Raw genomic sequence first — 27,511 nt, forward strand, 5'->3', positions numbered from 1 at the left:
TAGCAGAGCATTGAAAGTGGGGGCAAATAATGCACTGTTGAGGAATATAGTCATGGGATGAAGCTGACTGCAGAGCCAATTACTGATAGTTAAAGTTGTGTAAACTTTGGAGCTGGGAAAACCCAGTTTTTAGGAGTAACTAAGAAAACAGAGAAGTATCCAATATGTTGGAGAGTATCCATTTATAGTAACTTGTAACATGGACTTGCAGACCAAGGTGCTAGGGAGCATATAAAATAGCCCTAATGCAACATAGTGCAAGAAGGAAGAAACCATCAACATCACAATCCCAGGAAAGAGGAAGAAGAAACCCTTGCAGCATGCTCTTCCCAGCAAAGGACCTGGGATGCTGTTGACTGAAGTCAGCAACCTTCAGACCCTGAGGGGCAGTGGAAGGGTGAATGTAACAGGGGTAGAGATTGGGAATTGTGCTCATAACAGCTATATTACTGTTGAGACCTTTTTTTGTAACAGTATTCTTTTATTTTCTTTTTCTGTAATAATTAGATCTGGACTACTATCAATTCTTTAATCAGACTGTTAAGATTTCCATTATACTGACAATAAATTCTTGGCTTTGCATAAAAGGCATTTGCTTCTGCCTGTAACAAGACTGTAATTGTTACTGTTTTCGGATGAGGATGTTCCAGCTGTCCTTCCAGCGCAAGTCCTTGAGTTCAGTAACAGACAGCGAGGGCTTCCCATAGGTCACAGGGCTGAATGTGCGATAGACAAGGTAAACCGAAGAGAACCAGGCTACGATCAGTGCACTGAACATGCTCTTGAGAAGCAGAGATCTGGGATGAGAGAGGGAAAAGAGCAGTCAAGTTACATCAAGGCTTCATCCAAAAGGAGGACCTACCTACATATGGCCTATCTTCTCTAAAGGCAAATGCCAAAGTATGGCTACTGCTGGAAAAATCACCACTTTCCCTGCAGCAGCTTGCCAAGGTGACAACCCTGGAGAAAAGAACTGTGTCACTTCTCTTGTCTGTCTATCTATCTGTTAAAACCAAATACCTGCAGAGATGATCGCTGAGATGCTGTAATACGATGGGAATCAGGAGAATCTGGAATGTGAGGGCGGGCAGGTAGTGGTACAGGAAAAGTGTTTTCTCCATCAGGAAGAAGGGCAGGTAATTCACAGCCCAGCCTCCAACAGAGATGCCCCCGGCTGATACCCACAGCTGCCATGCATCTGCAGGAGACAGGAGATATCTCAAAGCACAGTCCCTGGAAACCTAAAGTTTCTCACAGTTTGCCTACTTGCATGGTTTGGGGGTTTTTTCCCCACTCTCTCTAGTTTGTGCTAATATGACCTTTAACTTGACCACACTCAACTAAGGGAAATGGTTAAATTTTGTCATGCTTTTATGAAGTATCCATCAAGACAGATTTCAGCCAACATGAAGCAGCTTCACAGCATGACAACCCAATGTACTGCCAGAAAGGTCAGTGTAAAACTGCCCGGCCACACAGAGGAGATGGTACCTCTGGTGGAACGAACACATCTAAAATAAACCCCTCCCCACACTGCCAGTACCTCTTTTAAATCATCACAAAAGGGCTCAGTAGAATCCAAATCTAATGCCTGGAGATTTCTTACATCCAGGGAATGTTCAGATAAATATTATGCTGGCTACTATATCATCTCATGAGGTGACGGTCACATTGTGATGACCATAATCAGTCTCTTCATGGGCTACTCTAGATGTTTGTGTGTCCCAAATAAAAATTTCAGGGTTGGGGGCAGGAAAAAGCACTAGTACAGCCAAGCACATAGTTGCAAAAAAATGTGGCTTTGGATCCATTAAAGTGTAGTAGAACAAGAGACAACACCCCCACCTCGAGACACACACACACACAAAATGGAATCAGACCTTCAGGAATGTCGTAAATCTTTCTCCTTCGTCGTATCAAGTACCACAGGGACAGACACATGTAGACCAGAGCAGCAACGTTAGCTGAAGCCCAGGTGACAACATTCCCAAGGAGGTGGATCTGGGCCTGAAGAACAGAAGATGGTCTAAGCCAGAAGCAGGAACATGCTGCAGTTCTTTAGGTAAGTTTAAATATTACCTACACATACTTGATTGATAAATTAAAATGTCAGAATGTGCCTGGCTAATAACCTGATCTTTCCTGGATCAAGGCTAGTTGATAAACTTTGCTGCTTTAAGACTCTTTTGTAAGGTAAGGCATTTAAAAGATGCTATTGGAGATAAACTCATCTTCTAAATGGAATCAATAATGGAAACTATTAAACTGCAGTTTTCCTTTACGAAAAAAAATGTGCAAGAAGACATGATTTAATTAAAAGCAACTACTGTCAAAGCTGTATCACATGCCACAAAAACCCCCCAGCTCTCAGGGAAAATATATTCTTAATACAGGAAGAGTCCATCCTGGAGCAGCTCCTTGGCTGGAACTGCAGCCCTGTCACTCATGGAGCTCACATCTGAACTGAAGTCTGCTTTCTTCACCAGGTTCACGTTTACTTCTACCTCTTGTACTTACACCAGAGGTCGGGTGGAGCCAGTAGGCAATATTTGTGTCCATTGTGATCCAGTCAAGAGCAGAGGAGCTGTATTTATGTTCTGTGTCTTCATTTTTTAATGTGAGTATTTTCCACTAGGAAAAAAAAAAGTCAAAAGAAGGCTTTCAGAATTGGAACAATGAGTGGGATAGCAGGCATGGGTGAACAGTGCCAGATGTAAGATGGTAAGTTCTTAACCTGGGAGTAGAGAAAGATTTTTTTCTCATATCTCATACTGGATATTGATAGATGAAATGGTTTTATGTTGTTAGATAATACACTTTCCTTAGTGAATTTCTGCAATGTTACTAAGGGGCATCAACACTACTGATCGCATATACAACACGTTACAGTTCAGTTTCAGACAGCTTCTGGGTGCCCAAATGATCTTCCCCCCCTTTCTTCTTTTTACACAGTCACTGGGGCATTCATTACCGAATAGCATACTTGTGCAGTTCTCTAATGCCCTTCTAAGTGCATTCGGAAATATTTTTTTCAGCGAGGAAGCCAAACTACTCTGTCAGCAAGGAATAAACCACGAAGCCTCAGGCTCAGAGTTTGCAGAAATGCTCAGGTTCCTGCTCTGCAGCAGGAGGAAAGATGAAGGGAGTAAGAAGAGACTCACCTGCAATTCCGTGAACTTTGCTATGAAGCTGAGGTTTTTACTTATGTCCATCTGCGTGGGAGAGTGGAGTTCCACCTCCCGCTCTTTTTGCTCTTGGCCTGGAAGAAAACAGCATAGCTCAGAAATAACCACATAACAGGTAGAAAGGTAGAAAGCTAGAAAGGGGAGAGAGAGCACATATGATACACCCCTGGCTCCTCAGACTCCTGGGAGCCCTTCTCCAATACATAGTCCAACTATGAGAGTGCTCTAAGGGGATTTGTAAGGATTCTGACATCATGGTAGAGCCAGAGCCCGCGGAACGCACATACACCCCATACCATCTTCTCATCAACATGAAGCCTCCCCCAGTCACAGAAATCTGCTTTGAGAACATGGCTGAGACGTACTTTTCCCATATCTGTGCTCTTCCACATTCCACACCATGCTCTGGTGGTAGCCTTTGGACAGCTTCTCTCCAACCACCTCCAGCTGCCGGTATCCCCACTCGGGTAAAGATGCTCCACTGAGCTGAAAGTGAAAGATGACTGTAAACTTAGGGTCCTGCCAATTTGAACTTCAGGATGGAAGTTCCTAGGCCCCGCCTGAGCAGCGGATCACAGCAAGGGACTGCTAGAAGGTATGTGAAGAGTCACCATGCAATACTGTCTCAACAAACACTACAGCCATAAAGTCAGTGATTCTGGCAAACTCTGTGAAGAGATCCTTAACTATTCCAGCCGCTGTCACATACTACACACAGACTCAGCATCAACTTCTGAGGCAGTATCTAAGGACCAGTTGTGTACAGTGACCACAACCTCCTGAGAAGCAGGACAGCTCTGCATGCTGAAAAGGAATGAAGTATGACTACCTGAAACACACGCTGCCCTTTTATCACATTGAGCAAGTTTATTGTATCCTTTTATTTACTTATTTGGTTATTTTAGTGGTTTAGGCATTTTGGAGCAGAGAGATTAGTAGTTCATGAGATCACGAGAGCTGCATGGAGGAAAAGCTATAGGCAAATAAACATAAATCCACTTGCCTTTAGCACTGCAGAGGTGTTCACATGAACAAACCTCACTTCTGACAGAATTGTCTTCCACACTTCTGTGTCAGACTCCCGATTTACAATTTCCTACAACAGAAAGATGTCTTTTGATCATCATGTTGTCTCAGCTGTTTCTGCTGGAACATGATGAGCTCCTCCCTTCCCTTTGACCACTCACCACTCTCCAGAGGTTCTGTGCTGGCATGGAGATGTTATAATCAATATAGCAGGAAACTTCCTGGGAGTGAGGGCTAAGAGGGGCAGCAACATCATGCCTAGAAGACAAGTAAAGTAAGATCCTCCAACACCTTTCCTAAATTCATATAAAAAGCAAACCCATAAAGGTATTGAATCGGCTTAGACCAGATTCAGTCATGAAGCAAAACCAAGTAACTCATTTATACAGATTGCACTGTTTACTCTGAAAGAGAACACTCCCCACTACCAAGAGCTGCCAGGAACAGGCTCAGAGGAAGCCAATACAGATGCATGCTATGCCAGGCTGAAGAACAAGAACTGATTGTGACAAACAGAGACGCTGTTCACTGGGGTTTCCAATAATGAACAAATTAGGTCTGGAAGGGACACAGCAAAAACCCAAGCTCAGAACACCCCCCCTTCCTAATCTGAGTGGCATTCAAGTACACGCACACGCCCTTTGGGAAGTAGTCAGGAGGCAATTTCATACCGCAGTCTTTGCAAAACAGGCAAGAATCCATGGCAATCGGCCACAGCACACTGGATGCTCCAACACATCTTCCTAACTTTCAGAGCACAACCTTCATGCAGGTGTGTGCCATAGAAGGCAGTGGAGCTGGTAGATGACTTTGGGATAACAGTCACACGAGATACTAAATATCTGCGCCTGCCTGGAGCAGAGGTAGTGAAGGGGCAAGGATGAAGACTCACCAAGGGGACTCTGCAGAGGAATCTTTAGGGACTATTTAGGAATCTGCAGAACTATTGTGAATTGTGAACATGGGTGAAACTACCACTAGCCCCTCTAAAGGCCACTGGTAGAGAAGACCAGAAACACCTAGCAGCCACTGAACAGTTTGTGATTAGTATCAAATCCCACTGTCAAGTCAACTGCAAAAAATAAATAAGCATACAGCATCCTATCTCTGGGCCACAGGGATGGCTTATGTAAGTAACCACATGAGGTCCCTCCTAGCCCCACCATTTTAAGAATCCACAAATAAAAGGCAGTTTATAGCACATCTGAATGCAAGGGTCACTTTGCTTCAACCCCTCAACAGTTATTCTGAGAGACAACAAAGCAGAATGAGCCAGCAGGCTCGGCAGATCAAAGGATGAGGAAAGGACTTACGTGTTGAGGTACCGAGTCGTGATGCCGTGGACCAGCTGCACGATGTGTCCATGCCTGACAGGACGGGGTGGGTTACTCACCACCAGCTGCTGCCTGGTGGAGTGACACCCAAGAGGAAGTGGTTACATTCTGCTTTCTGCATAATGCAACCTTGTCATGACCAAACTGTTAGGTCAAGAAGCTGCAGGCAGGGATAAACATTTAGGCAGTAAGACGAGAAATTCAAGCAATCTACAGATTGTACCAGAATGGAAACAAAGCTCATCAAGGCAAAGGTGAGTTAAGGGCAGAATGCCTCAGGGGATTGGTAATGGCATACCAACACCCCAGCCATTAGGTCAGTGATCTGAATCCAGGTCAGTTAGGAGTGAATTCAGATTATTCCCACCACACAGCTGTTTGGTGGCTTCTGTGAAAGAAGTGCTTCAGTGAGGTCTGACAGGTGTTCTTACTACAACTGATATCACTTTTGGCAGAATTATAACAGACATCAATGGCTATCTCCACCATGAAACCAAACTCTCACCTTGCTTCTGGACAGGGCTAAGGCATGCTTTGGCAAGGGGGAACACTACAGTTCGCCCAAGAGCTGCCTGTATTTTACTGTTCTATAGAAGGACTTCATATCCTCCAGGCCTCGTAGAAGTCTTGAGTTCGAAATATTTTAAGAAGATACTGGGTTTCTGTGGTTCTGGTAGAGTCCCTCCCTGAAAGGTTTGCACTATGGACAAACCTTCCCAATGTGGATATGATTTATACTGGCACACAGTCCTTCTGGTAGGACTGTTTATACAGTTCCCAGAGCAACATAAGAAACCTACGAAAGCAACTTTTTGATCAGTATGAAATGATATCACACAAGGGCTTTTACTGGCAAAACTACAAGAACAAAGAGTCCTGCTCCTCACTGACAGTTACAATGGCAAAACACTTCAGCATGAACCAAGCCTCTCAGGCACAGGCACCCGCTTGGAATCCCTCCCCATGTGGCAGATTCTACAGCTCATCCCACACTTTAAATACAAAGAAATACTCATTCTGCAAAAGTGATTTCTACTCTCTTCTGAGACCCATTCAAGTCTGATAAAACTCATCAAGGCACTCTAATGCCATGGCTCACACACTTCAAAAAGCAGAACTTCCCTTTCATGCAAAGCACCTGAAGAGTTCCCACTGGTCTCATGAGTCTTTAAAGTTCCCCTTGTGCACAGCACAGCTCATGTTCCAGCAGGAGCAGTTCAAACAGAATTCCAGAGTCCTCAACAATGCTTTTACCATACTGAGGAGGACTGTGCAAACAGCCGCCCTTACCAGCTCTGCAGCTGAAATTACTTGCTCAGGATCACACATGGCCTCTACGCTCATAAGCAGAGAATAGTTATGACCAATCCAAGCTATGCCCTGGTTAGGTTGTGGAAGCATATAGAAGCTATGCTTACAGCAGCTTGGCATTTAAGTCTCTTGCATACTCACATTCCAGGATCTTTGACAATCCACCAGTTGTTCACATCCTTGAAGGGATAGCAGGTCACCTGCTGTTGATGGGAACTACCTCGGCCATTCTCATACCTGTACAGAAGGTTAAAAAACCTCACAGGTGTGTAACAGTACATTTCTGTGCTCAACAGCGTCACAGCAATACAAACCAGCACCAGATCACTGGCTCCATTCCTACAGAGCACAGAGAATCTGTGCATCTGCAGTGTGCTCTGAAGGATTAATGAAGAGATTGCCAGGACCCAAACTGATGTACTTAGACTGGCAGGTGAAGAACCAGAGCATACTTTCACCCTAACAATACAGACCCAACCAGATTCCTCACCTGATGGGATAAGTATTCGTGTGAGAATGGAGCCAACACTGCATGGGCTTGCCCAACACATTCCGCAGAGTAATCTGAGAACCATAGGCCACCTCTAAGGGCTGACCCTGAGTGATTCGAGCCAGCCCACCCTGAGAAGCATAATGATAGGATAAGTGGAAAGCAGAAGAAACAACCCAGAGACTGTTTAAATTCTATTAAGAGTCACTAGTCATTTTAACATAGCAGTATCTTAGGACAATGCCTTCTCATTTGGTTGTATCTACAAAAATCAAGTCTTGCAGCACCATACTCAGCAGATAGTAAATACACCAATGCCTGAAAGACTGCAGGGTCTTAGGGAATATCCCTAAAGCCATGCTGTTCTAAAAGACAGACTAAGCACTCTTCTACAGAAAATCGTACTATCATCCTGTAGTATACAGCGTCATCACTTAAGAGTTCAGTATTATATCTACTTCTGTAGAGTTTCCTGTAGGAAGGGACAAATCTTCAGCAGAAGAGTGAACATACTGTTCTTGGTTCACTAGGAAAAGCTTTTCATCTGTTATTAGGATTTCAGTCATTATTGCTTCATCTTAAAGCAGTACTACAGCAGCAAAGTAGTTAAATGATATATAAAAGATACGCAGGATCAAAGGAACAAGATTGCACACCTTTCTTCTAATAGCGAACACAAGACAGATTTCCTCCTCTTCTCCCCTAACAAATCAGTTTCATGACCACATTTCCTTTACCTCTAAGCTGGCTTGGAAAGCACTTGTCATAATCTGGTCATGAGGCCCAGAGCGATACAGCAAAGTCAAGTGAACATAGAAGAAGGACAGGTACATTGCCACTGGGATGATGACGAGGGCCAGTCCCCTGGCTAGAAAATGGCACATCAAGGAAACCTAGAAGAACACAAAGAACTCAATGGTTTCATGCTCCAGATATTAAAAATATTAAAAATACCAGTGCACTTGGCTTGTTTTGTGTCTCTTTTTTAAGTTTCCCCAACCACCCTCATGCAGCTATAACTTCGTGGACAGCTGGATAACTTCCTCCGAGGATTTGAACTGGAGCCAGCAGGAGGTATGTGAAACAGTATAGGTTTTGAGCCACAAATCACCAAGACATGGATAAGAGCAGAAAAGCCAGCTGCGCACACATGCTTATCTTAAATTTAACTCCATCTTCTCCAGCAACTGAGCTGGGAAACTGTTCTATGACACAAGGGTTTGCAGACTATGACAAGGAATTTTAGTACAAAAACCAGCTACAGACAGCATTGTTATCTGTGGGCTTGCAAGGCTCCTAGCTGGCTCCTGTACTGAAAAGTTACACATAATATATTTTGCATGTTGTGCTGCCTACATTCGACAAGTTCTGGTCTCCTATCATGTGCCAGAAGTGGAGTCCTGCGATGGCCAAGAGCAGCATATAGGTAAACAGGCCCATATATTTCACTCTGAGAAGAAAGTGCATAAAAAATGAACACGGTTAAAAACTACACAATTACCTAATACAAGACATAAACATTCAAACTTTCTCTTGAACAGGATGCATTAAAGTCCAAGGACTTAGATCCATGACAAGTTTGGTACAACAACATAAATAAGCCTCAAGACTTTGACACCAGAAGATATAATTTGTTTCCCAATTACATTAAATAACCGCAGTGACAGAGAACCTTCTTCATAACAAGATGGCAGATCACAAAGCACAAAGCACAGCCCTAAATTCAGACTGACTGAAGCTTGAGGCAACTAGGAGGGAGGGGTGAAATGCTGATGCTAATTTATAACATAAAGCCATCTCTGACAAATGCATTTTGTTCTTCCCAGGACAGTACCCTCTAATGCCTGGTATTGCCCACTGTGAACTGACATCCTCTCTATAGAAACGATCTAACTCACTAAAAAGTCATGGAGATGGCTGCTCAGAACAGCACCAAGAATCAGTCTTCAAAATCCAAAGCCCCACTGATACCTCAGATGGCAGGCAGGAAAGTCAGCTTTCTAAAACAAAGTAAGACGTCATCACTTACCCAACTGCACAAGAACAAGCTACTCCAGTCAACAGAAGCCAAAACCACCAGCTTCCAGAGAAGGAACTTAAATAAAAGGACAAAGGAAAGGATGTTATGGTGAGATCTGGGCACCGTGTTAGGAGCCTGAATTCAGGTAATTTAACTTGAAAATAACTTGCATGACTCCACTATTCCTTATTCTACTCAGAGGCATCTCATTCTGAACCTCCCATGCCACCAACTCTCAGCCCTGACCTACAGGGTTTTGTTAAATGTACTTCTCTGTATCCTGAAAAGCAAAACTGAACGCTACCTGCCTTCTGATTAATACCTACCTGTATTAAATCACTTGCTTGGCTCAGTTTAAAGATAATTTTACTTTACTAAAGATTACTTTATCCTCTGCAAGGATCAGAGAACATGTGAAGTCACAAGAAAAGAGACAAAGATCTCTAAATTCAGGGCCTGTAAATGGCAACAAAGGAGTGACCTGTTATCATCAGTGTTTCTGTGCACAGAAGGAAACCTTCCAATAAAAAAAATGGGTGGGCAAAGGAGTGCTCCCAAGGGATTTTATTCTTATTGTAAAATAAAAAAGACAATCTTGCTACCAGTTAAAACAGTCTTTAACACTGCTCAGAAGAGAAAACTTCTGGGGCAGCCATATAAGAGGTCAAAGCATTGGATTTTACAGACAGATGAAGTAAGTCGCAGAATGGTGAAGTGACTTACAGAAAAAAAACTACACAGTCTGTGACAAAAAAAGAGTCACCACAAGAATATCCAAAAGGACGGGAGATAATCCAGCTTTACCTGTGCCTTTGCAAATTGTAGAACTTCAGGTAGGACAAAACTGCAAGCAGGATAAAAAAAATCAATATTGATTCCAGGAGCATGAACCTTGACTGCGTGATCAAAGAGTTCTCTGTTGGAAAAGAGACAGATACAAAATTGGAGAAATTTATCTATAAGCAAGTGCTACCTCAGACAATCACATCATTATCCAACAGAAGGACCTGCCCCTTTAAGGACAGCCAATTAATTTGCTGTCTTACTGGCTGCAATACGGAGGTGTTGGGTTTAAAGGGACAAAAACCTGCCAAGCAGGAGCAAAGTACATGGCCGTAATTGTCGCCAAGGACAAAGAGGTGGGCAAGTAGTAAAGTCTGGCAGGAGGCAGATAAAGGTGCTGTGCTTGCCTACAAAGGCAAAGAAAATTTATGCTGGGAAATCCAGAGAGGTGCTTCTCAAGGCAATGAGAGTCAAGGCAGTGACCCCAGCAGGCAATGAGCGTGATGACAAAGGTTCAAGAAAGGGAGCTGCAATGAGCTGCTTTGCGCAGGATTCCCTGAGCCAGAATCAGAGCAGCCGGTAGCTAGGAGAGGTGTCTCTTATCAGACTGCTAAAGAGCTGTTCAGATACTCTTTCCCTTTCAGGCAGCTGCCAGCAGATCCTCAGAGAAAAAAAACAACGGAGTTATACACACCAGAACAGTGTCAAATCATGGTGTTAAGGACACAGACTGGTTTGCTGCAGTTTGGAGATGAAGAAATCTGATGAGCTCTGACTGTAAGTAGGGTCATCCTGCTGTTAAAAACCAGTACGTTGTAACTCATCCTGTAAATCTCTGAGGAAGAAAGTACAGGCCTCCTTGGATACAAGAAACGTGGTTTTCTGTGAGGCTGTCAAGGCTGCCCACTTTGCTTAATAATGAAATGAACTTGTATACAGCCTCAGCCTAGAATGGCAGCCTGCTGCAGAGCTGTAAGGATAGAGGGGACCGGAGAGGCTCAGCAGAGACTGATACAGGCCAGGGCTGAAAGTGGGCTCCGATGTGTTGTTAGCATTCTGTGGGGGGAGGCTGCTCCAACCTTTTATGTGCCCTAAAAATTCACGAGGGGAAAAGGGCCCCTTCTCCCCCTATAAGAAGAATGGGGCCCAGGGGAATAATCTTACCTAAGAGAATTAGAAGAGCAGCTCCAAGTGCAGCACAGTGGGAAAACTGCAGTTCTACCAAAATCTGGTATGCTAAAGGCACACAGAGAGCACCAGCCAGTGCTGGCAGGAGTCGCAAGGACCAAACAGGAACATTCACGCTATATTCTGAAACAGGAGGCAACAGTGATGCACAAATTTGGAAACTATTAATTGCAGAGAGGACGGATCAATACAGAACTCCTTATGACTACAACAAGTTGTTGAATCTAATTCCTACTCTTAGTAATTTATTTTCCGACTTGTACTCCTTAAACTGTTTTGACCGATTTAAAAAATCTGTGCTATGGAATCATAACGCCTTAAACTTCTGTTAGAGACCTGCAGAAGACTTATTTAAGAGGAGAAGTGAAGGTTTCAGATAAAGCATTATTTCCACTAGTCAGGCAAAAGGAATCTGTCAGCTGCTGAAATACTGCTTATTTTCTCAGAGGAACGAGACAGTTAAAATCAGCTCTTACCAGCTCCAATCCTGTTCCATAAGAAGTTTCCATCAAATCCTCCTAAGTAGCCTACAACATAAGCAACAATTCAGAATTTCCAGTCTCAAAACAAGTATAAAAACTGGTGCTAAATTGGTCCTGGAACCATTTCCCAAACACATAGTTTTTCCACGCATGAAAGACCTTCTTCCCAAAAGGGTCCTCTTTCGTACTGTTTTGCCTGCAGCAGTCCTTGATAGTGTGCAGAGGCACAAAGAATATGAATTGGGAACAACAGATTCTCTGTCACAAAGTTAGATGTATATTTAATCTCTCCTTCCCATACGGACACTTTTATGTTGTGCATATCTCAGCTACAGAAAGAAACTCAGGCCTGAAAGTCTGCTTGTTGCCTACGATTTCTAGTCACTAGCAGTTCTCATCTTACCTTTCTCTTTATCCAAAGGATTGGATAACAATGAGGTAATGGATACATGGCTCCATCACCTCCCCACTATTTATGCAATAGCCCCCTAACAATACTAAATAAGGGAAATCCTAATTCACTCTGCATCAGAATCTCTCAGCTGCCTTGTGCTTTTCCCCAGTAACAGGATCTGACAACTCATTTCTAACCCTTGCGTCAGGCAAGGGATGAATTGTAATAAAAGTCTGGATGCTCCGTCCCTGGCTGTCTTTGTACAGTAGCTGAGGGATTTCAATCAGTGCTAATTTTCAAATAGTGTATTTGGGGGTGGGGATTGGGGCATTTTTGTTTGTTTTTAGGAAACTGAATGTACTAAACTGTTCCAGAGAACTGTTCCACAGCGACAGGCAATAGACACTTCACAGTTTCGAGAGACATCCTACCTCCCAAGGCAAGCAGCATATGGCCAAAAGGTGGGCCGCTGTCATCCACGAAGAAGATTCTCTTCATGTAGAGGGAAACGAATTGGCCATAATAAACTTCATCAAAACTGAAACACAAGAGGTAGAAACATGTCAAGTGTAACTGGAAGTATCCTGCGGGCTACAGGGGTACTAGGGAAGGAAACACTGATCTGTTGGCAAAATACAATAAAGCGTAGCGGCTTTGCCCCCTTACCTTCCCCTCAGGAGTTTCTATTAGGGAAACGCTATCGCCGTATTTACTGACATCAGGCAAGCTCTGCTCTTCCGCTCCTGCATTCTTACTCACAAATGTTTAAAAAACAAAAGTCTGTGTCATTCAAGTAGGAAATAAACTATTCTACTCACACTACAGCCCGTGGATAGGAAAGACCCCAAAGACGGCTTATTAATCCCATCACAGTCAATGCCACGAGGTTCATATTTATCTTCGCAGTAACCACAACCGGGTTCTTCAGAAATCCCAACATCCTGTCAAAGGTCTGTCCAAACCTCCGAGAGCAAACAGAGAGCAGCAGTCACCCTTTTGCTCAAAGCTAGCTGAAGATCATTTGACAGAAAGCATACACCACTACTTTCTGCTACAGCCAGGTCATGGTAATTGATCTTCCAAAATTCTCTTGCTTTCCACACTTATGTATTTTCTGCTGTATCTACAGGAGTAAAAGTTACTAAACTAACACACTTAACTTTTCATCTGCCTTGCCTCTACATGTGTATGGTTCTCTGTCATTAATAGTAAGCTAGAAACTTTCCTTATTCTTGTGTTTCTGCTGGTTCTGCAGAAACACAATAGCTTAATTCAAGCCTATATTCTGCTTTGCACTAAGCAAACCCGCCAGCCCAAATTCTGATGCTAACCACATGCTCAGGCACCAGGCTGCTCAGGTAGCTTTAAAAAACAAACAAACAAACGAGTTACTTCCTTGCTAACTCAGCATATTTCTTGGGAGGGGGGCCAGGGGCAGAACCGACAAACATCCTCAGTCTTAAAAAGGTGGCTATTGGAGCACGGGTGTAGGTGCTGTAGGGCTCTAGCACAGCCTAGGGGGGAGTGCTGCAGGAAGCAGGACTGAACTCTCCTCCTCTAGGCAGAACTGCTAAAAGCTAGGTCAGAAAATAGTAGAGAATTGCTGTTGTATCTCCTCACCTCAATACGACTGAAAGTTACCGGAATAAATCCATCTGCACGGCTTTGATCAGGGGAGAACAAAGCAAGATGCGAGCACATCACCACCATCAAGCGCGGTGCCACCGTCCTTGTTTCTCACTACCTACAAAACACAAGTGCTGTTCAGCTGCGCACTGCCCTGTGAAACAGACTTTCGTAAGAAGCCCCTTGCAAAGCTGTGCTCTCCGCTGGCACTGGGGACAGCACATCACTGCCACACCTGCCCTGGGACAAGGGCAGGCCATTGCCTGCACTCTGCCATCGCCTGGCAGGCCCTGGGACCCCAAAGAACACCCTGATGGAGAGGATCCTGCTTCTCCCTGCAGCACAGGTAGGCCTTGAACCCGGGGGCAGGACTGCAGCACTACCTGCCCCCCCGACCTCATATGCCTCCTCAAGGAACCATTGAGCTCTCTACCAGGCTTTGCATCCCCTTCCATGAGTCTTATGAGCAGGTAGTAGGAACACTACCCCCCCCACCAGGCCTTGTTCCCCCTTTTGAGCTCTATGGGGGGCAGCAGGACCACTGACCCCACACCCAGGCCCCACCCTTGAGGCTTACAGGGTCAACAGAACCCACCAGCCACCCTGTATCCAACCCTGTACCCTGCTTTGAGCCTTTTTTGGGGTGGCACAGGACCACTAACCCGCCACTAGGCCTCCCACCCTCCCCTCGAGGCTTAGGGGAGCAGCAGGGCCACCGGCCATCCCCCACCAGGCCTCGTACCCCACCCTGAGCCTCGGGGGGGGGGGGGGGGGCAGCGGCGCCACTAACCCCGCCGTCAGGCCTCGCCTCACCCCCCTTGAGCCTTATAGAGGTGAGGCGGGGGCGCAGGACCACCAGCCCCCGGTGCCCCGGGGGAGGCAGCGGAGCGGGGCCCCCGGCCCTGAGGAGATGGCGGACCCCCGCCCCGCGCCGCGCCTAGAGGGGGAAGGGACCATCCCGCGCGCCGCGCTCCACCCCCTGCCTCGCAGCGCCGGATGTGGCGTCAGACGCACACGGCGCGGCGAGGGCGGAGAAAGGGAAGAGCTCCGTCGCGTTGCTACGGCAACGCCCGCCTGTGGCGACCGGGCCCCGTCCCGCCATGGCGGCCCTGAGGGCCCCGCCATCGGCAAAGCCCCGGGGTCCGGGCCACGACCCCAGCGCGACTCTCGGCCTGCCACCTGCCGAGCAGCTGTATGGCCCCGCATCGGTGCTTTGGCCACCTCCATTCAAGAAACCAACAAAAAATACGTATCTGCAAGTCTTTAACCAAAAGAACCAGACACAGGACACGGGAATTTGAGAAAAGCATAATCTGCTTTATTTTTTTATTTTTTTTATTTAAATAAGGAGAATTCTTTCATATGGAAAGAGCTAATACAATCACATATTTGAAAGGAGAAACAATAGGTACTGAAACAAGGAAAAAGGGCAATAAAGAGTGTGCCGCAACTGGCCTGGTGATTCCGTGATTCGAGTTCCGGTCCAAGTAAAAGTTTCCAAAAAATATAAACAGGTTGCACGTTACACAATTATCCATCGTCTGCCCTTTCAAATATCTGGTCTACATGAAAAGACAAAGAGAGGAAAGGCCAAAAAAAATTTACTATACAGGTCATGAGGTTAAAAGCATTAAAGGAGTACAATATCCCCTTGAGAAACAGCAAATGCAATTTATGCAGAACCAGAGGAAGAATTCCAGCTAAGGACAACGCCTCGAGACATGCTAAAGGGTGAGCGCCTCACTGCTGCTTCTGTGATTCCCAGGGAAACGGTCGAGCTGGTGGCTGCAGACATCTTGAGGAGCCGGGATGAGCCACTGAACCCAAGGGGGTGTCTATGGCCACTAGGAAAAAATCGGGTGGTCTTTGGATTAAAACAAACAACGAAAAACCCGCAGTTGGACTGCTGCTGTCTCTTCACAGCCAGCAGTTCCACTGCTTCGGCAAAATGCACCTTTTCTGTCAATGGGCCACAACTAAGTATCCTGATGCCTGTTGTAAATTAATTCTTACTCACAAATGCATCTTTCTTACAAGGAAACTGGGCTGCTGTACATCAAAAATAACCCACGCTACAAGGAATTAACCTGTGCTTAACCAGTCAGAAGCAAAACAGAAGGTTAACAAAACGCAACAGAACAAGATCTTGGCATGCAGTGGTGCTCGCTTGAAAGTGAATATAGTAGCCTGCCAAAAGGTGAGACATAGCAAAAATGCTAGGCTCATTTTTTAATATCTATCTATAATACACAGGAACCACAGGGCAGCTTGTAGCTTTGCAGCATTCTTGCAAGGAAACTGTTAAATGGAGTGCCTCTGCATGGACACAAACACGTATGGAGTTCAACGGGCTGCAAACGCATTCAGAGTTACTGACCACTGTACAGCTGCCACATGGCAGAGCCAGGAGCACATTATGGAAGATCAACAATAATACCGGTTTCACTGGTGACTGTGCTGCTTCCACTTGTCATTTAAAAATATACTGGAGCACTTTTTTTTTCTTTCTTCCCTAACCTTTTTTTTTTTTTTTTTAATTAAGAGCTAAAAGCAGGCTGAACTAGAGAGGAAAGCAGCACTGAATGCAGCTGCTAGGCCATGAATCACTGCGTATAAAAGAACCGGTTACACACGTGCTTCAGACCTTCAGCTGAACGAAAAGCAGCAAAGTCAGCCTCTGAATATTTCTGCTTCACCCATTGTTGCTGAAAATATGTATTCCACCTCTCCCTCCCACTGTACCTTTCCTAGCAGAAGGAGCCAGCAATTTGGTATCTGATTTCCAGTCAAAGCAAAAGCAACTCACAAAGGAATAAATCATTAGGGCCCAACCCTTCAACAGCGGAGGCAGCAACCAGAATTATCCCCCTATAAACCATATCCACATTCTATACATCTCCATTCTCCTCTTTCCCAAGCTGAATTTGTATCAGCATACCAGCACCCTTGGCATTTCTGCACCTTGAGGATCAGAGACTTTCCTTTTGACTCAAGAGCACCAAACACTGCAGTAACCTTGTACGAGCTTTAAACAAACAAACAAAAATATAGGCCAGAGAAGAAGGATATTGCACCTTAGAAATCTGGGCTCTAAAAACTGCTTTCCATCACACAAAACTCCATTAAGTGAAAGAGAGTCTTGCCAACTGCAGCTGACAGTCACGCAAAGGTGAGGAATGGAATGAAGCTCACATGCATTTCTTGGCCTTTCCTGCACAGAATAATTCAGACATAATATATAAATAGAGCAGTGAAACAATTACTTTTTCACCTAGACCTACAACATCAAATACGTATAAATAAATTCTAGTGTTTTATTCTGTTGGGGGAAGGAATGGAGAGGTTAAAAGAGAAAGAAGGGTGACCTTTTTCAACAGGAAGTACTGTAGTTCTGATGGCATTTACACCAGAGGGACTGCAATAACTTGTATCTAGCAATAACCCAGTTTCTCCAACACATTTGACCATTTTCAAGTCATATAGGTGGGAGGAAAGAGGTTAGTGTCTTTGTAAAGCTTAAGTAGTATGTCTAGGGTAGGACAGAGATGAGAAGAGGGGGGCTCAGATAAGTCTCTTTAGCCATTACAGTTAGATTCTGGGCTGTTATTAGCTAGGGCCAGCTGGGCAGAAAGATAAGGAAAAAAAAAAAAAGAAAAAAACAGACAATTCTGTTGTTCGTGATATTCCAAGGAAGAAAACAGAAAGAGGGGTGGGATGATTTACTGGTGGAGCAATCTTTGGAAAACGTTGGGAGCAGGACTAGCAGATGAGGATGCAGGTCTGGGAGATGTCTGAAGGCTGGGGAAATATTTGTCGCTAAATCTCAAACCCTGTAATTTAAGGAGGATGCTAGAGATGCTGGCACACTCTGCTCTGAAGTTAAAAATCCATAAAACGAGGAAAAAAAGAAAGCTTTTATTTTTCTTAAAGTACCATCCTATCCCTTTCCCTTTGGGTTCTCTGCATGGTCAATGGGGACACCTGTGGAGAGGGGACATTACTATGTCTAAGTTAGTTTAGGTTTCTAAGCTCTTTAAAGCTACTGTATAAAATTCTTATTTATACCTAGCTTAAAACTTCAAATGCATCCCTAGAAAGTTATGAAGGATCTTTCCCAGAAAGGGGGGGGGGGGAAAAGGCAAACAAAGAAACAAGAACACCTTTCAGATGCCTTCCCAAATACATTCTTTGTTCAAAGTATCTTTGGAACCACCAACAAATGACTTGCTGCCACCTAGCAGAGGCAGACGGCACAGCCAGTTAGCAAGCTATCATCTCCTGCAAAAATGAAGTTTTCTTTCCCTCACTTCAGAGTGACCAGCTACTTTACATTTTGAAAGAGCTAAACAACACAAACCAAGTTAGCTGAAAGTAGCTGAGTTTACTTAAGACTACTGTCAGCTGAAGGACTCCAAGCACTTTCAGGAACTTGTAAGTCCATCCTAAAATCTACACACACACACACGCACATAAACCAAAACCAAACAACCAAAGAAATAAAACCCAACCCCCTCCCACTGGAACCTTCCTTTCATAGATCATCAAATATTGGTAAGAAAGGGTAAGGTGATGACACTGTATACACACTATATGCAACCGCATCAAAAGTAAAGAACCCTTTGCTATTCATCTGGGGAAGGAGAGTAAAAGGATGATTCCAAACTGCCTCTGTAACCGTGCGCTTCCAACACAAAAAAGGAGGTTCCAAGTGTGCTAAAATGGCTGCCTTGCAGAGGGGCTCCCTTACCAATGTGTTTCTATGCAAATTTTACAAAAGGCCATGAGTTAGAGGAACAGAAAGCAAGACCTAGGGAAAAGGGAGAAGAGCAAAGCTTAGGAGAGCAGCCCCAAGGGATGAACATAATACAGAACAAGTCTCAGGAGACATGAAGAATTAGAGCAGCCAAGGTAGGGAGCATAAGAGAGCATCGCAACTACAAAAAGTAGTCCATACAGGCCCGTTGGCTCTAGCCAACTCTTCTGACCCACGTGTGGTGAGATTTTTCTCAACAGGTTTTACATTTCGTAAATCTATGATTTGCATTTTCTTGTGTGTTTGGCAGTCACTAAAAAATCCCAAACCCACCAAAAAAAAACCAAACAAACCCACAATGAGCCTAGATCCAGATGAGCTTGCAACAGAAATGTGGTGGATTTTTTTTTTTCCTTAAAACAAAAATGCCACATTGTTGTGCACAAGGCACCACAAAGCTACAATTAAAGTGGTGCAAGTTTCAAGATTAACGCATTGATCTACTATATACCTTTAGTACACGTTTACTTCTAATGCAAGCACTGCTTCTAGCTTAAAACAAAAATACTGAAAAATTAATGAATGCCATAACTGTCCTGTTTTTTGGTGGTTTTTTTTTTTTTTTAAACAAATAATTTGAAAGGCTAAACCATCTGGGGAAAATATACCCAAACAAATTCAATTTAGAAGAGCAATGATTCTCAACATAGCACAGAAGTGAATATATAAAACTAAGCAGAGTTTTGTCAGAACGTAATTTTAGCTGAAGGGAATTCTTTTCTGGAAGGAATGAGGAAAGCAGAAAGAAAGGGGGAGGAAATGAGAGAACATATAAAAGTTCTGCTATAAACAAAGATATAGCTTTTTTGTAAAAACCTCAGCTGCCTTTAAAATGAAAAACCTCAAACTAACCCCTCTCCCCCAGTTGCCACTCTGCTGAGACAGAAGTAGGGAAGGAGAAGGATGGGCTTTGCCAAGTGAGCAATCACAGCTACCTATGGATGGGGCATGGGGGGAAGAAAATAAAATAAAAAAAATGGCTCGAGCCACTTAAAAGTCACATGGTTGGTTTGTTTTAAAGCAAGCAGGTCAATGTCATATCTGCTGTTTCGAACTGCTGTGTTGGGAGAGGGGCTTGGATGATGTCGCTGTAGTCAGTCAATGTGGGGCAGGGAGTAGATCTGGTGAGATTTTCAGGAGACCCAGTGGGGTCCAGTCTAAGCTGCAGTGCCTCCCAGGCAGCAGGATCAGCTGGGCATCGGAGGTGCTCCTAGGCCTTGCTTTCCTCCACTTTGACTGCCTGAGGTTTGATCGCTCCTGTGCGCACTGGCTTCATCTGGTTTGTGGAAGCTGTTTCTTGCAGCTTTACTGCTCCAAGGTTGGCTTTATTTTCATCCACCCGCTGCTTTGCCTTTTGACATACAAAAACAAAGCATTAGCTAGCACAGGGACCTCTAGGCAGATACAAAAAACAAACTGTGACCATCATTCATGCAAGACACCAAATCTGCTCCAAAAAATCAGGTATTTCTTCTATACTGTCACACTTTGCTGTCCTAAAACACCTCACACATAAGGACCTCCAAGTGTCTTACATGTCTGGCAATGCAAATAGCCCATAAAAACAACAAAAACCAACATGGACACGGTAAAACACGTACTCTCTCCTGACTTTCAAATCACACAGCATTACTCTTGGACGCAGTATAACACCCACCCACCCGGGAAAATAACAGCTCCCACACATAGCTTCAGTACACTGGCCTTTCTGCCACTCCTCTTAAGTCCAAGGCACAAACATGACAGTATAGAGGAGCAGACACTGTTGGATCAAACAAAGTACTGATGCACACTACCTGTTGTACATAGTGTCCTTGCACAGAGCCCATACTAACTGCTGGTCCAGACGGCTTCCCGCTTGGGCTGGCAGAGCTAGGCCTGGAAATCGAAGAGTCGACAATATTCATGGAGTAAATTCTACAATGGAATGAGAACCTTATTCATGTGTGAAAGAAAAAAAAAAAGACAGCAGAAAGCAGCAGTAGACAGGGCACGATCTGTGCTGTGCAGATCAGTGAGCTCCCCAGCCCAAAAGACAACAGATGGATTGGTTAGCAGAAAAAAAATAAAGTAGCTGCATGTCCCAAAAGGCTCAATGACCTGAAGGTTTGGTATGTCTAGACATTAGCAACTCTCATCTTGAGAGGACCATGCTGGAAACGAAAACTTTTATTCAATGATCCTCAGATTTTCCACCTTAACAAGGAACATGCAAAAGCACACACGAATTCCAATTTCTCCTGCAGACTCAGTAAACAAATAACTTCATGCACTTCCCACAAGCACAAAGGGCCAAGTCAGATATACAATGGCCCACACCCAAAAATGAAAGCCATGATCATGGATTTTGATACAAGTATTTGGACTACAGTAAGCACATTCTACACATGAAAACCCAAGTGAATCTTGTACAGGGACAATGCATGCACCATGTCACCGCAAATGGGGAACACCACTTCTTCCCCATTCTGACTACAGAGGCTAAGTTCTGTAAACATTTTACCTGTACGTATGTGGTGATGATACAGATGCTCCGGAGGACATATTCTGTTTACCGTCAGAGAAATGAAACCCTTTCATTTCCATTTGGGAGGACTACAGAGAAAAATGAGAGAGAGAGACTATCACCTTTGCATTCACAAATCACTCATTACTTCATATAAACACTTAAGCCAAATCTTTGCCCTTCTACCCATTGTGCCCATTAAAAGAAGAAACATTTTTCAGGTGAAGAAAGTGAGGCTTGTAAGTGAAATAATCTGCTTGTATTAAACCAACAAGCCAGCAGCACAAGCAAACACAGAACCTGGAAGTTAACTGCTGTGCTCTCTCTCCCCTATAATAGACAAACTTATGATACGAATCCATCAAACCAGACATGACATTAATATACCTACTCAAATGGACAAGCTTCACAACAGTGTGAAATATCTGGGCAGTATTCCAACTGTGTCTGGAGCTCACCACCCCTCAAGCACTCTGGGGAAACCTGTGTAAACATGTAATAAAACTGGAGACTCCAAACTGGATCAAGGCAGGATGTGGCTCCCTGGAAACAGAATGATGACCAGCAGCAAAACCTGAAAAACTGCTGGCCTACGCTTTGGAGATGAGGGGAAAAGGGCTCCTTCAATTTAACACCAATCCTTGGCTTTGATATTTAAGGATCCCAAACAAGCCAGTCTCCCCTTTAACAAGCAAGATCAAGGGGTGAAACTTCAATGCAGGAGGGGTTAATGAATGCCAAGATGAGCACGCAGGAGTTAATCCTTACCTCCCTGCTGGTAGCAAGAACAGAAGGCTGGGATCCAGGAGGGAGGATTCTTCGGGGAGCTCCTACAGGCAGGTTTTGCCCCTGAGGGAGCTGGATGGACTGTGGTAGAATCAGGGGCTGCTGGCCAGAGCCGTAGCGGGGCAGAGGAAGCTGGGAGCCAGGCACAGGCATTGTTAACTGTGTGATAAGGACATGTAGTTACTTAATGGCGGTAACACTCTTGTGTTTGACACACTGTCTCCTAATACCCTGAAAGCACAGCGATGCTAAAAGGAAGCTCACAAACAGTGCAGTCTGGCACAGAAGAAATGCAAATCAATGGAACAGAGGGACTAACACACTGAAATGCATGTTCTGGTAGTGTTGCCAACACCCTGTCAACTGGGCTTTTAACATGGTATCGATTTAACATAACTGCACTCAAACACAGGGCTTTCCTCCTCGCCTAGAGCCTTCATCCGGTTCTTCCGTCTTCCTCGCGGTGGCTGCATGAGCGTTTTCTCTTGATACGATGGCAATGTCAGACAGCTCAGAGTCAGAAGTTTTGTTTGCAGCCTTGATGCTCAAACCAGAAAGTCTGCTACACTTTCATGCCAAAGCATTTTGGGGACTGGACCTCTAGAGAAAGTGACGGCGACCTCAGCTCTATGTTCTGCAGTGAGCTGCAAACTGATGATGGTGGTAATTAAGAGTAATTTAAAAAAAATGCAATTTAGGACTCAAGAGCCTCCTGTTCCCTCTGATTCATCCGGCAGTTCTCGCAATGGCTGGATTTGGGAGGTTCTATGACAACACTTTGTAATAAATAAATAAATAAATAAATTCTAAGGCTGGCAAAAGAGACCAAGTTACTACTTACGATGGATAAAGCATTTCTTCAAATATTTAGTTTGCCAGTATTCTCTGTATTTTCCCCAGCTAAGTTACTTTCAGGATTAACTGTGACTTTCAGTCACAGCATAAAAATCCCTCTTTAAACAAAAAATAAACCTTAACATGTTGCACAAAATAAATGTATGATGAGTTTAATAAAAGTATCAAACTTCTCCACAGAATCAGAACACGTGTCCACAAATACAGCTATGTTCACAGTAGGATTCAATGTCTTTATCGGAACCATGCTTTACAAAAACTTTTTCATACAATGAAATTCTTGTTAAGATGCTGCCAAACAGATCAGCAGAAGTTGTAAATAAGACCTGGATAACAAATGAGTTGAGAAGATAGATGAGCTCCTAATAAAAAGTCCTAGTTACCCTGGAAGCTGAGTTAAATTTGGACACAATTGGGATTTGGCTCTCAGAATAGGTACGTTTAGGACAACTATTGCATCATGGCCTCCTATGCATGAAGCACTGCAAGGCTTGATCTGCATGAAATGTCTATATTGAGGGGGAGGACTTCCAAGTTACAAAATGACATCTCAGCAGGGACAGAGAAGTAATTAGCAAGCATCTCATTAAATAAGGTGCTACATGTTTGAAACAATGGTTCACAGAACAGTCTCTTGGGGAAATCTTTTGCCTCTTTACAAAGAGCTTAGTTCACACAAACACATGACTCGGCACAAATACTAGTTTCAACCCAGTCCCAGAAAGAAGCGGCTGTGAAAAAGCCTGTACAAGGGAGTGGCTTGCAAGCCCTGCTCCTAACCTGTGTAAGCTGAGAGTCCATCATCTGGGAAGCTCCTATACCAGCTGCCTGGTTTATCTGGCCTTCATAAACCAGCGTCTGGCTTCCATTCATGGGCTGATAGGGGGACCCAGACTGGGTTTTCACCACCTCCAAGGGCTGCATGCCTGGGAAGGCGGAATACGGAGGCTTCAGAGCAGTACCTCCTGTCAGGACCATGGTGCTGGGTTGAGACAGACTGGGGTGCATATACACCTGAGACCTGGAGAAGAAAAATATGCTCAAGTTATTATGCAGAAAACCTTTGGAGATTATACACACACACCCCCTGCCAAACCGTATCTGGCAAGCAGTTCTCAGACTCTACTAAATTGACAGCTTAGAAATAAGCTGTGATGCCACTTTCCATTTTAGTTACAGGGGTTTTTACTTCCACTTTCAAGCCCTTACAACCATGTCCTTGTGTTGCAGGAATATTCAATAGAATGACATTGTGTCCTATTCAAAGTTTATGTATCAATATCCTGCACAATAAGCTCTGGACTAGTAAGTAGGGGAGGATTCAGGTTACCAGAAGTCTGCAGCAGTTTTGCAAAGCAGAAAAGAATCAGAAGTTACAGATTCAAACAGCTCTACCAAAATAAGGTTCTTTTTAAACCTCAGTGTCTAGGTTTTTGAGGCCTTGAAGGACTATTCTGATTATTCACTCTCATCTCATGCAGGAAAGGGAGTACAGAGTATGATTCCCAGAGCCAGTCCAACTCTGAAGTGGATGTCTCATTCCTTCAACTCTAGTAAGCAGCTCCTGTAGCCAAGAGCTGTTGCTGTTACACTTGCATTTGATTTCCTAATTTGAATCTTACAATTTTTTCTCCAAAGTGCAGGCATATATTCCGTTCTTGTCTTGTAGTTTGTATCCAATAAAAAGAGTTATTTAATTTCGCTATGCAGGTACTCAGCTCTGATCAAGCTGTCTCTTCGTCTTCTCCCCAGTAGTAAGCCAAATAAAATAAGCTGTAAGCTCTGCATTTCTCAGTAGTAAGTCTGCTTGCCAGCCCACAAACCTCTTCATTCTACATCAAGATTTGCCTCACTATTTGAGAGGGTAGGCAGAGAAACTGAATATAATTTTCCAAGGATGGTCTTTGCCATTGTCCTACAAAGAGACACGCTACAGAAAGCCTTACGTGCTCCGACATCCTTGCTCTCCACCCCGGCAATGTTACTAAGGAAAGGAAGCAGGATGGAGTATCTGATCAATGTACGTGGCCATCAAGAACATAAGAGTTCGGACCACAAGGAAATGAAAAACTGGAAGCAGTTACCTGAAGGGCTGTATGGAGCTGTACATCTCCTGGGACTGGGAAACAGGCAGACCACCCCTCAGCCCAAGCTGAGCTTGGGCCTGTAAGGATGTGTGGAGGGAAATGGGAATCTGTTGAGCAGCAGCAGCCTGCAGAAGAAATTAAAATGACCGAGAGGTACAAGAGGTGCCAGAAACTCTCCGAGGCTGTTAAAAATCCATCAGTTTGTCTGTGAGTCAATCTGCCATGACAATTACCTACACTGCACCTTTACTCAGCCCCTGCATCATTATTCCACAGAACAGCAGCACACTGGCAGGAGAAGATACTGCATAGGCACCCAAGAGGGAAGACTGATGCCTGCAAGAGGCATTTGATGGACACATGAGGGGACCAACGTGCTCCACACACAGAACAGGCACTGACAACCCCAGCTCTCACTTGCCTGCACTCTTACCTTGAAGGGGCTATCCCCTTCCCCAACCCTATCAACACACTATTTACTAAGGGTAGTGAAATTGCTCATCAGTATTGACTGGCTGTGGAATTTACCTCACACAGACACCTCAGCACCTGCTTCAGCTAAACCCAGTCCAAAGGCACTGGTACAAAAAGGGAAAAAAACCCTCAGTTCCCTCCCTTCGATTTCACTAACCTCTGACACCCACTGGGAAGCAGCATTCAAGGAATCTAAAGGGAGCCACATCTAAGCTGCTTTGGGCTATCAGAGAAATGAATGACTCCTTGTTTCTTAAATGCCACCCTGAAGACTCCTTGAGAAACCACTAGCTAGTTGTATTGCTCTCTTACCTGTTGGTAGCTTTGCTGCTGAGGTATTGTCTGAGGAACCAAGCGGGGCTGACTTGCGAACACATGGCCATCCAGATACAGGGGTGGAATATGGTTACCTAAACATCAGAGAACGCAGGCTGTAAATTCAAGGTACAGGGGAGATACAGGCACAGTACACTGCAGAGACCTGCAGGTCAAGACTATTTCCTACCTCTCAGCAACCAGGTCAGCAAGTCAACACAAACATAGTACCCATCCAGAAGAGCCTGTAAAGCTCCTAAGTCCACATACCGAAGCCAGCAGCCCACTTACACTAGCAGGCTTGCTGAGAATTAACCATATCTTTCTGTAAGAGGCTAAATGTAAACCCAGGTTTCCCACCTCCACAAAAAAGTTAAGAGACACTAACAGTTCAGGAATTGGTGAACTGCACTGCAAAATATTCCTAAATGCCAGAAACCCGCTCTGCAATCATCTCATCTTTGCAGCCAGAAAAGACAGAAAGAGTAAATATGGTGTTTGAGACCTTTACACAAGAGATCTAAAAGCCATATTCACCCCAAGGGTGGCACCAATTACAAAGTGCTGCGCCACTCCTGTGGTTCTGTGCAGATATGAACCATGGGATTTACAAGCAAAATTAGGGTGGGTGGGGAAGGAAATCAGCTGACTTGGAACAATCTGTTTTCCAAGTAGAAGCTAGTAACAGTCACTAGAGTGGTCCACTCACTATCACTTCTGTCCAGCATATTCCACTCCATTCTTGAATTGAAGAATGAGAAGGATAGTGCATGCATGAGAGGCCCTTTGGGACCCAGGAGTAAGAGAATCCAAGTTCATTTCCTTTTTCCAGATGCTCTCCCTAATTATACACACTATCTAACATGACTGAGCTTAAGCTTTCCCTCTGTAACTCAAGGATAGCAACACCTTCTCATCTCCCAGAGTTTTGCAAACTGTAAGCAAGTTGTTATTACATACAAAGAGCAGAAGGTGCTCAGAACCTATGACTTAAATAGCAAAATGAGCAGAGGAATGGTTGATATTGATATTGGGACTGCTGAAGTCTCTCAGCCATAGGTTTCTTCACTTCCCTTCTATTCTATTGAGCACACAGTGAAGGGTAAGCAGGATCTATTGAGACATCACAGAGACTTGCCACTACACAGGGAAAGTCATCCTTGTGCTAAGTTTATATCAGTCACACTCAAGTAACATTCTCCGAAGCAGGGAGACAGTCTGTCTTGCCTGAATTGTTGTTAAGAATCTGTTAAATACCAGCCAGCCAGTTACTTTACAGGGAAGCTCTTCTCACCATGCTTTCGTCTACTAGAATCCGAAGATGATTCCTAGATACCAACCAGACAATGCAAATACTGCTGCTGCAGTTTGCAGGTACCTGGAATAGATGCAGAAGGTGCTACGGACGCCACAGGCATAGGAGGCATAGAAACTCCACCAAAAGAGCTGTAGCTGACACCATTGGAAGCTCCAACACTGGAAGGAGGCTGGATGCCTGAGCCTGCACCTCCTGGGGAGTTCTGTTCTGGTAAACTAGGAGAGTTTTCCCAAGCTTTACGAGCAGACTCCATCTATGGAAACGAAGGACAATAACTACAGACAGTTCAAATGGGGAGGAGAATACTGAAGCCTAGAGTTGCTCATCTATGACCTATTAGTTCAAACTCAATCTAGCCTAGTCACAGTGGAAAGCTGGCAAGTCTCAGGGTCAAGGGGTTTCACACCAATTCCCAATGGGCAAGCATCCTTCACAAACACTCAATCCCCCTTGGTATTTGCTGAGCTTTCTGGGTTTGGGGCAGTGGTGTTTTTTTGTTTTGGTTTATTTTGGGGTTT

The 27,511-nt window shown here is 44.4% G+C and overlaps 2 protein-coding genes and 1 non-coding gene across 13 annotated transcripts in view; all 3 read right to left on the reverse strand.

Annotated features, from left to right (window-relative positions):
• Positions 1–466: 466 nt before the first annotated feature.
• POMT1 (protein O-mannosyltransferase 1) lies at positions 467–14,832 on the reverse strand. The gene is made up of 21 exons (XM_072882816.1): positions 14,630–14,832; positions 13,834–13,957; positions 13,032–13,175; positions 12,645–12,751; positions 11,814–11,864; positions 11,314–11,460; positions 10,171–10,282; positions 9,376–9,441; positions 8,703–8,796; positions 8,084–8,239; positions 7,347–7,477; positions 6,998–7,093; positions 5,525–5,617; positions 4,373–4,469; positions 4,189–4,281; positions 3,551–3,671; positions 3,162–3,259; positions 2,518–2,631; positions 1,881–2,007; positions 1,021–1,198; positions 467–797 (listed from the first exon to the last, which is right to left on the reverse strand). The coding sequence occupies exons 3-21, from the start codon at positions 13,151–13,153 to the stop codon at positions 623–625; spliced, it is 2,178 nt and encodes a 725-aa protein (XP_072738917.1). The 5' UTR covers positions 13,154–13,175; positions 13,834–13,957; positions 14,630–14,832; the 3' UTR covers positions 467–622.
• Positions 14,833–15,141: 309 nt separating this feature from the next.
• The window catches only part of PRRC2B (proline rich coiled-coil 2B), a 51,837-nt gene continuing 39,467 nt past the window's right edge, over positions 15,142–27,511 (reverse strand). For 7 of the 11 annotated variants that reach the window (XM_072883399.1, XM_072883398.1, XM_072883404.1 and 4 more), the window contains 8 exons: positions 27,054–27,246; positions 25,673–25,770; positions 24,884–25,011; positions 23,580–23,820; positions 21,927–22,103; positions 21,156–21,247; positions 20,449–20,569; positions 15,142–20,003 (listed from right to left, as the gene is read on the reverse strand). In XM_072883399.1, coding sequence (XP_072739500.1) covers positions 19,863–20,003; positions 20,449–20,569; positions 21,156–21,247; positions 21,927–22,103; positions 23,580–23,820; positions 24,884–25,011; positions 25,673–25,770; positions 27,054–27,246 — 1,191 coding nt within the window. In that variant the 3' untranslated portion in view covers positions 15,142–19,862. Of the gene's footprint in view, positions 20,004–20,448; positions 20,570–21,155; positions 21,248–21,926; positions 22,104–23,579; positions 23,821–24,883; positions 25,012–25,672; positions 25,771–27,053; positions 27,247–27,511 lie in introns of those variants that run through there. The other 4 variants (XM_072883402.1, XM_072883403.1, XM_072883401.1 and 1 more) reach the window with 4 other exon arrangements.
• Positions 26,721–26,808, reverse strand: LOC140661429 (small nucleolar RNA SNORD62). Its single transcript, XR_012045742.1, has one exon. It is a non-coding gene; the product is annotated as a small nucleolar RNA SNORD62 (small nucleolar RNA).

Source organism: Ciconia boyciana, chromosome 18 (assembly GCF_034638445.1).
Source record: "Ciconia boyciana chromosome 18, ASM3463844v1, whole genome shotgun sequence".
Classification (NCBI taxonomy): domain Eukaryota; kingdom Metazoa; phylum Chordata; class Aves; order Ciconiiformes; family Ciconiidae; genus Ciconia; species Ciconia boyciana.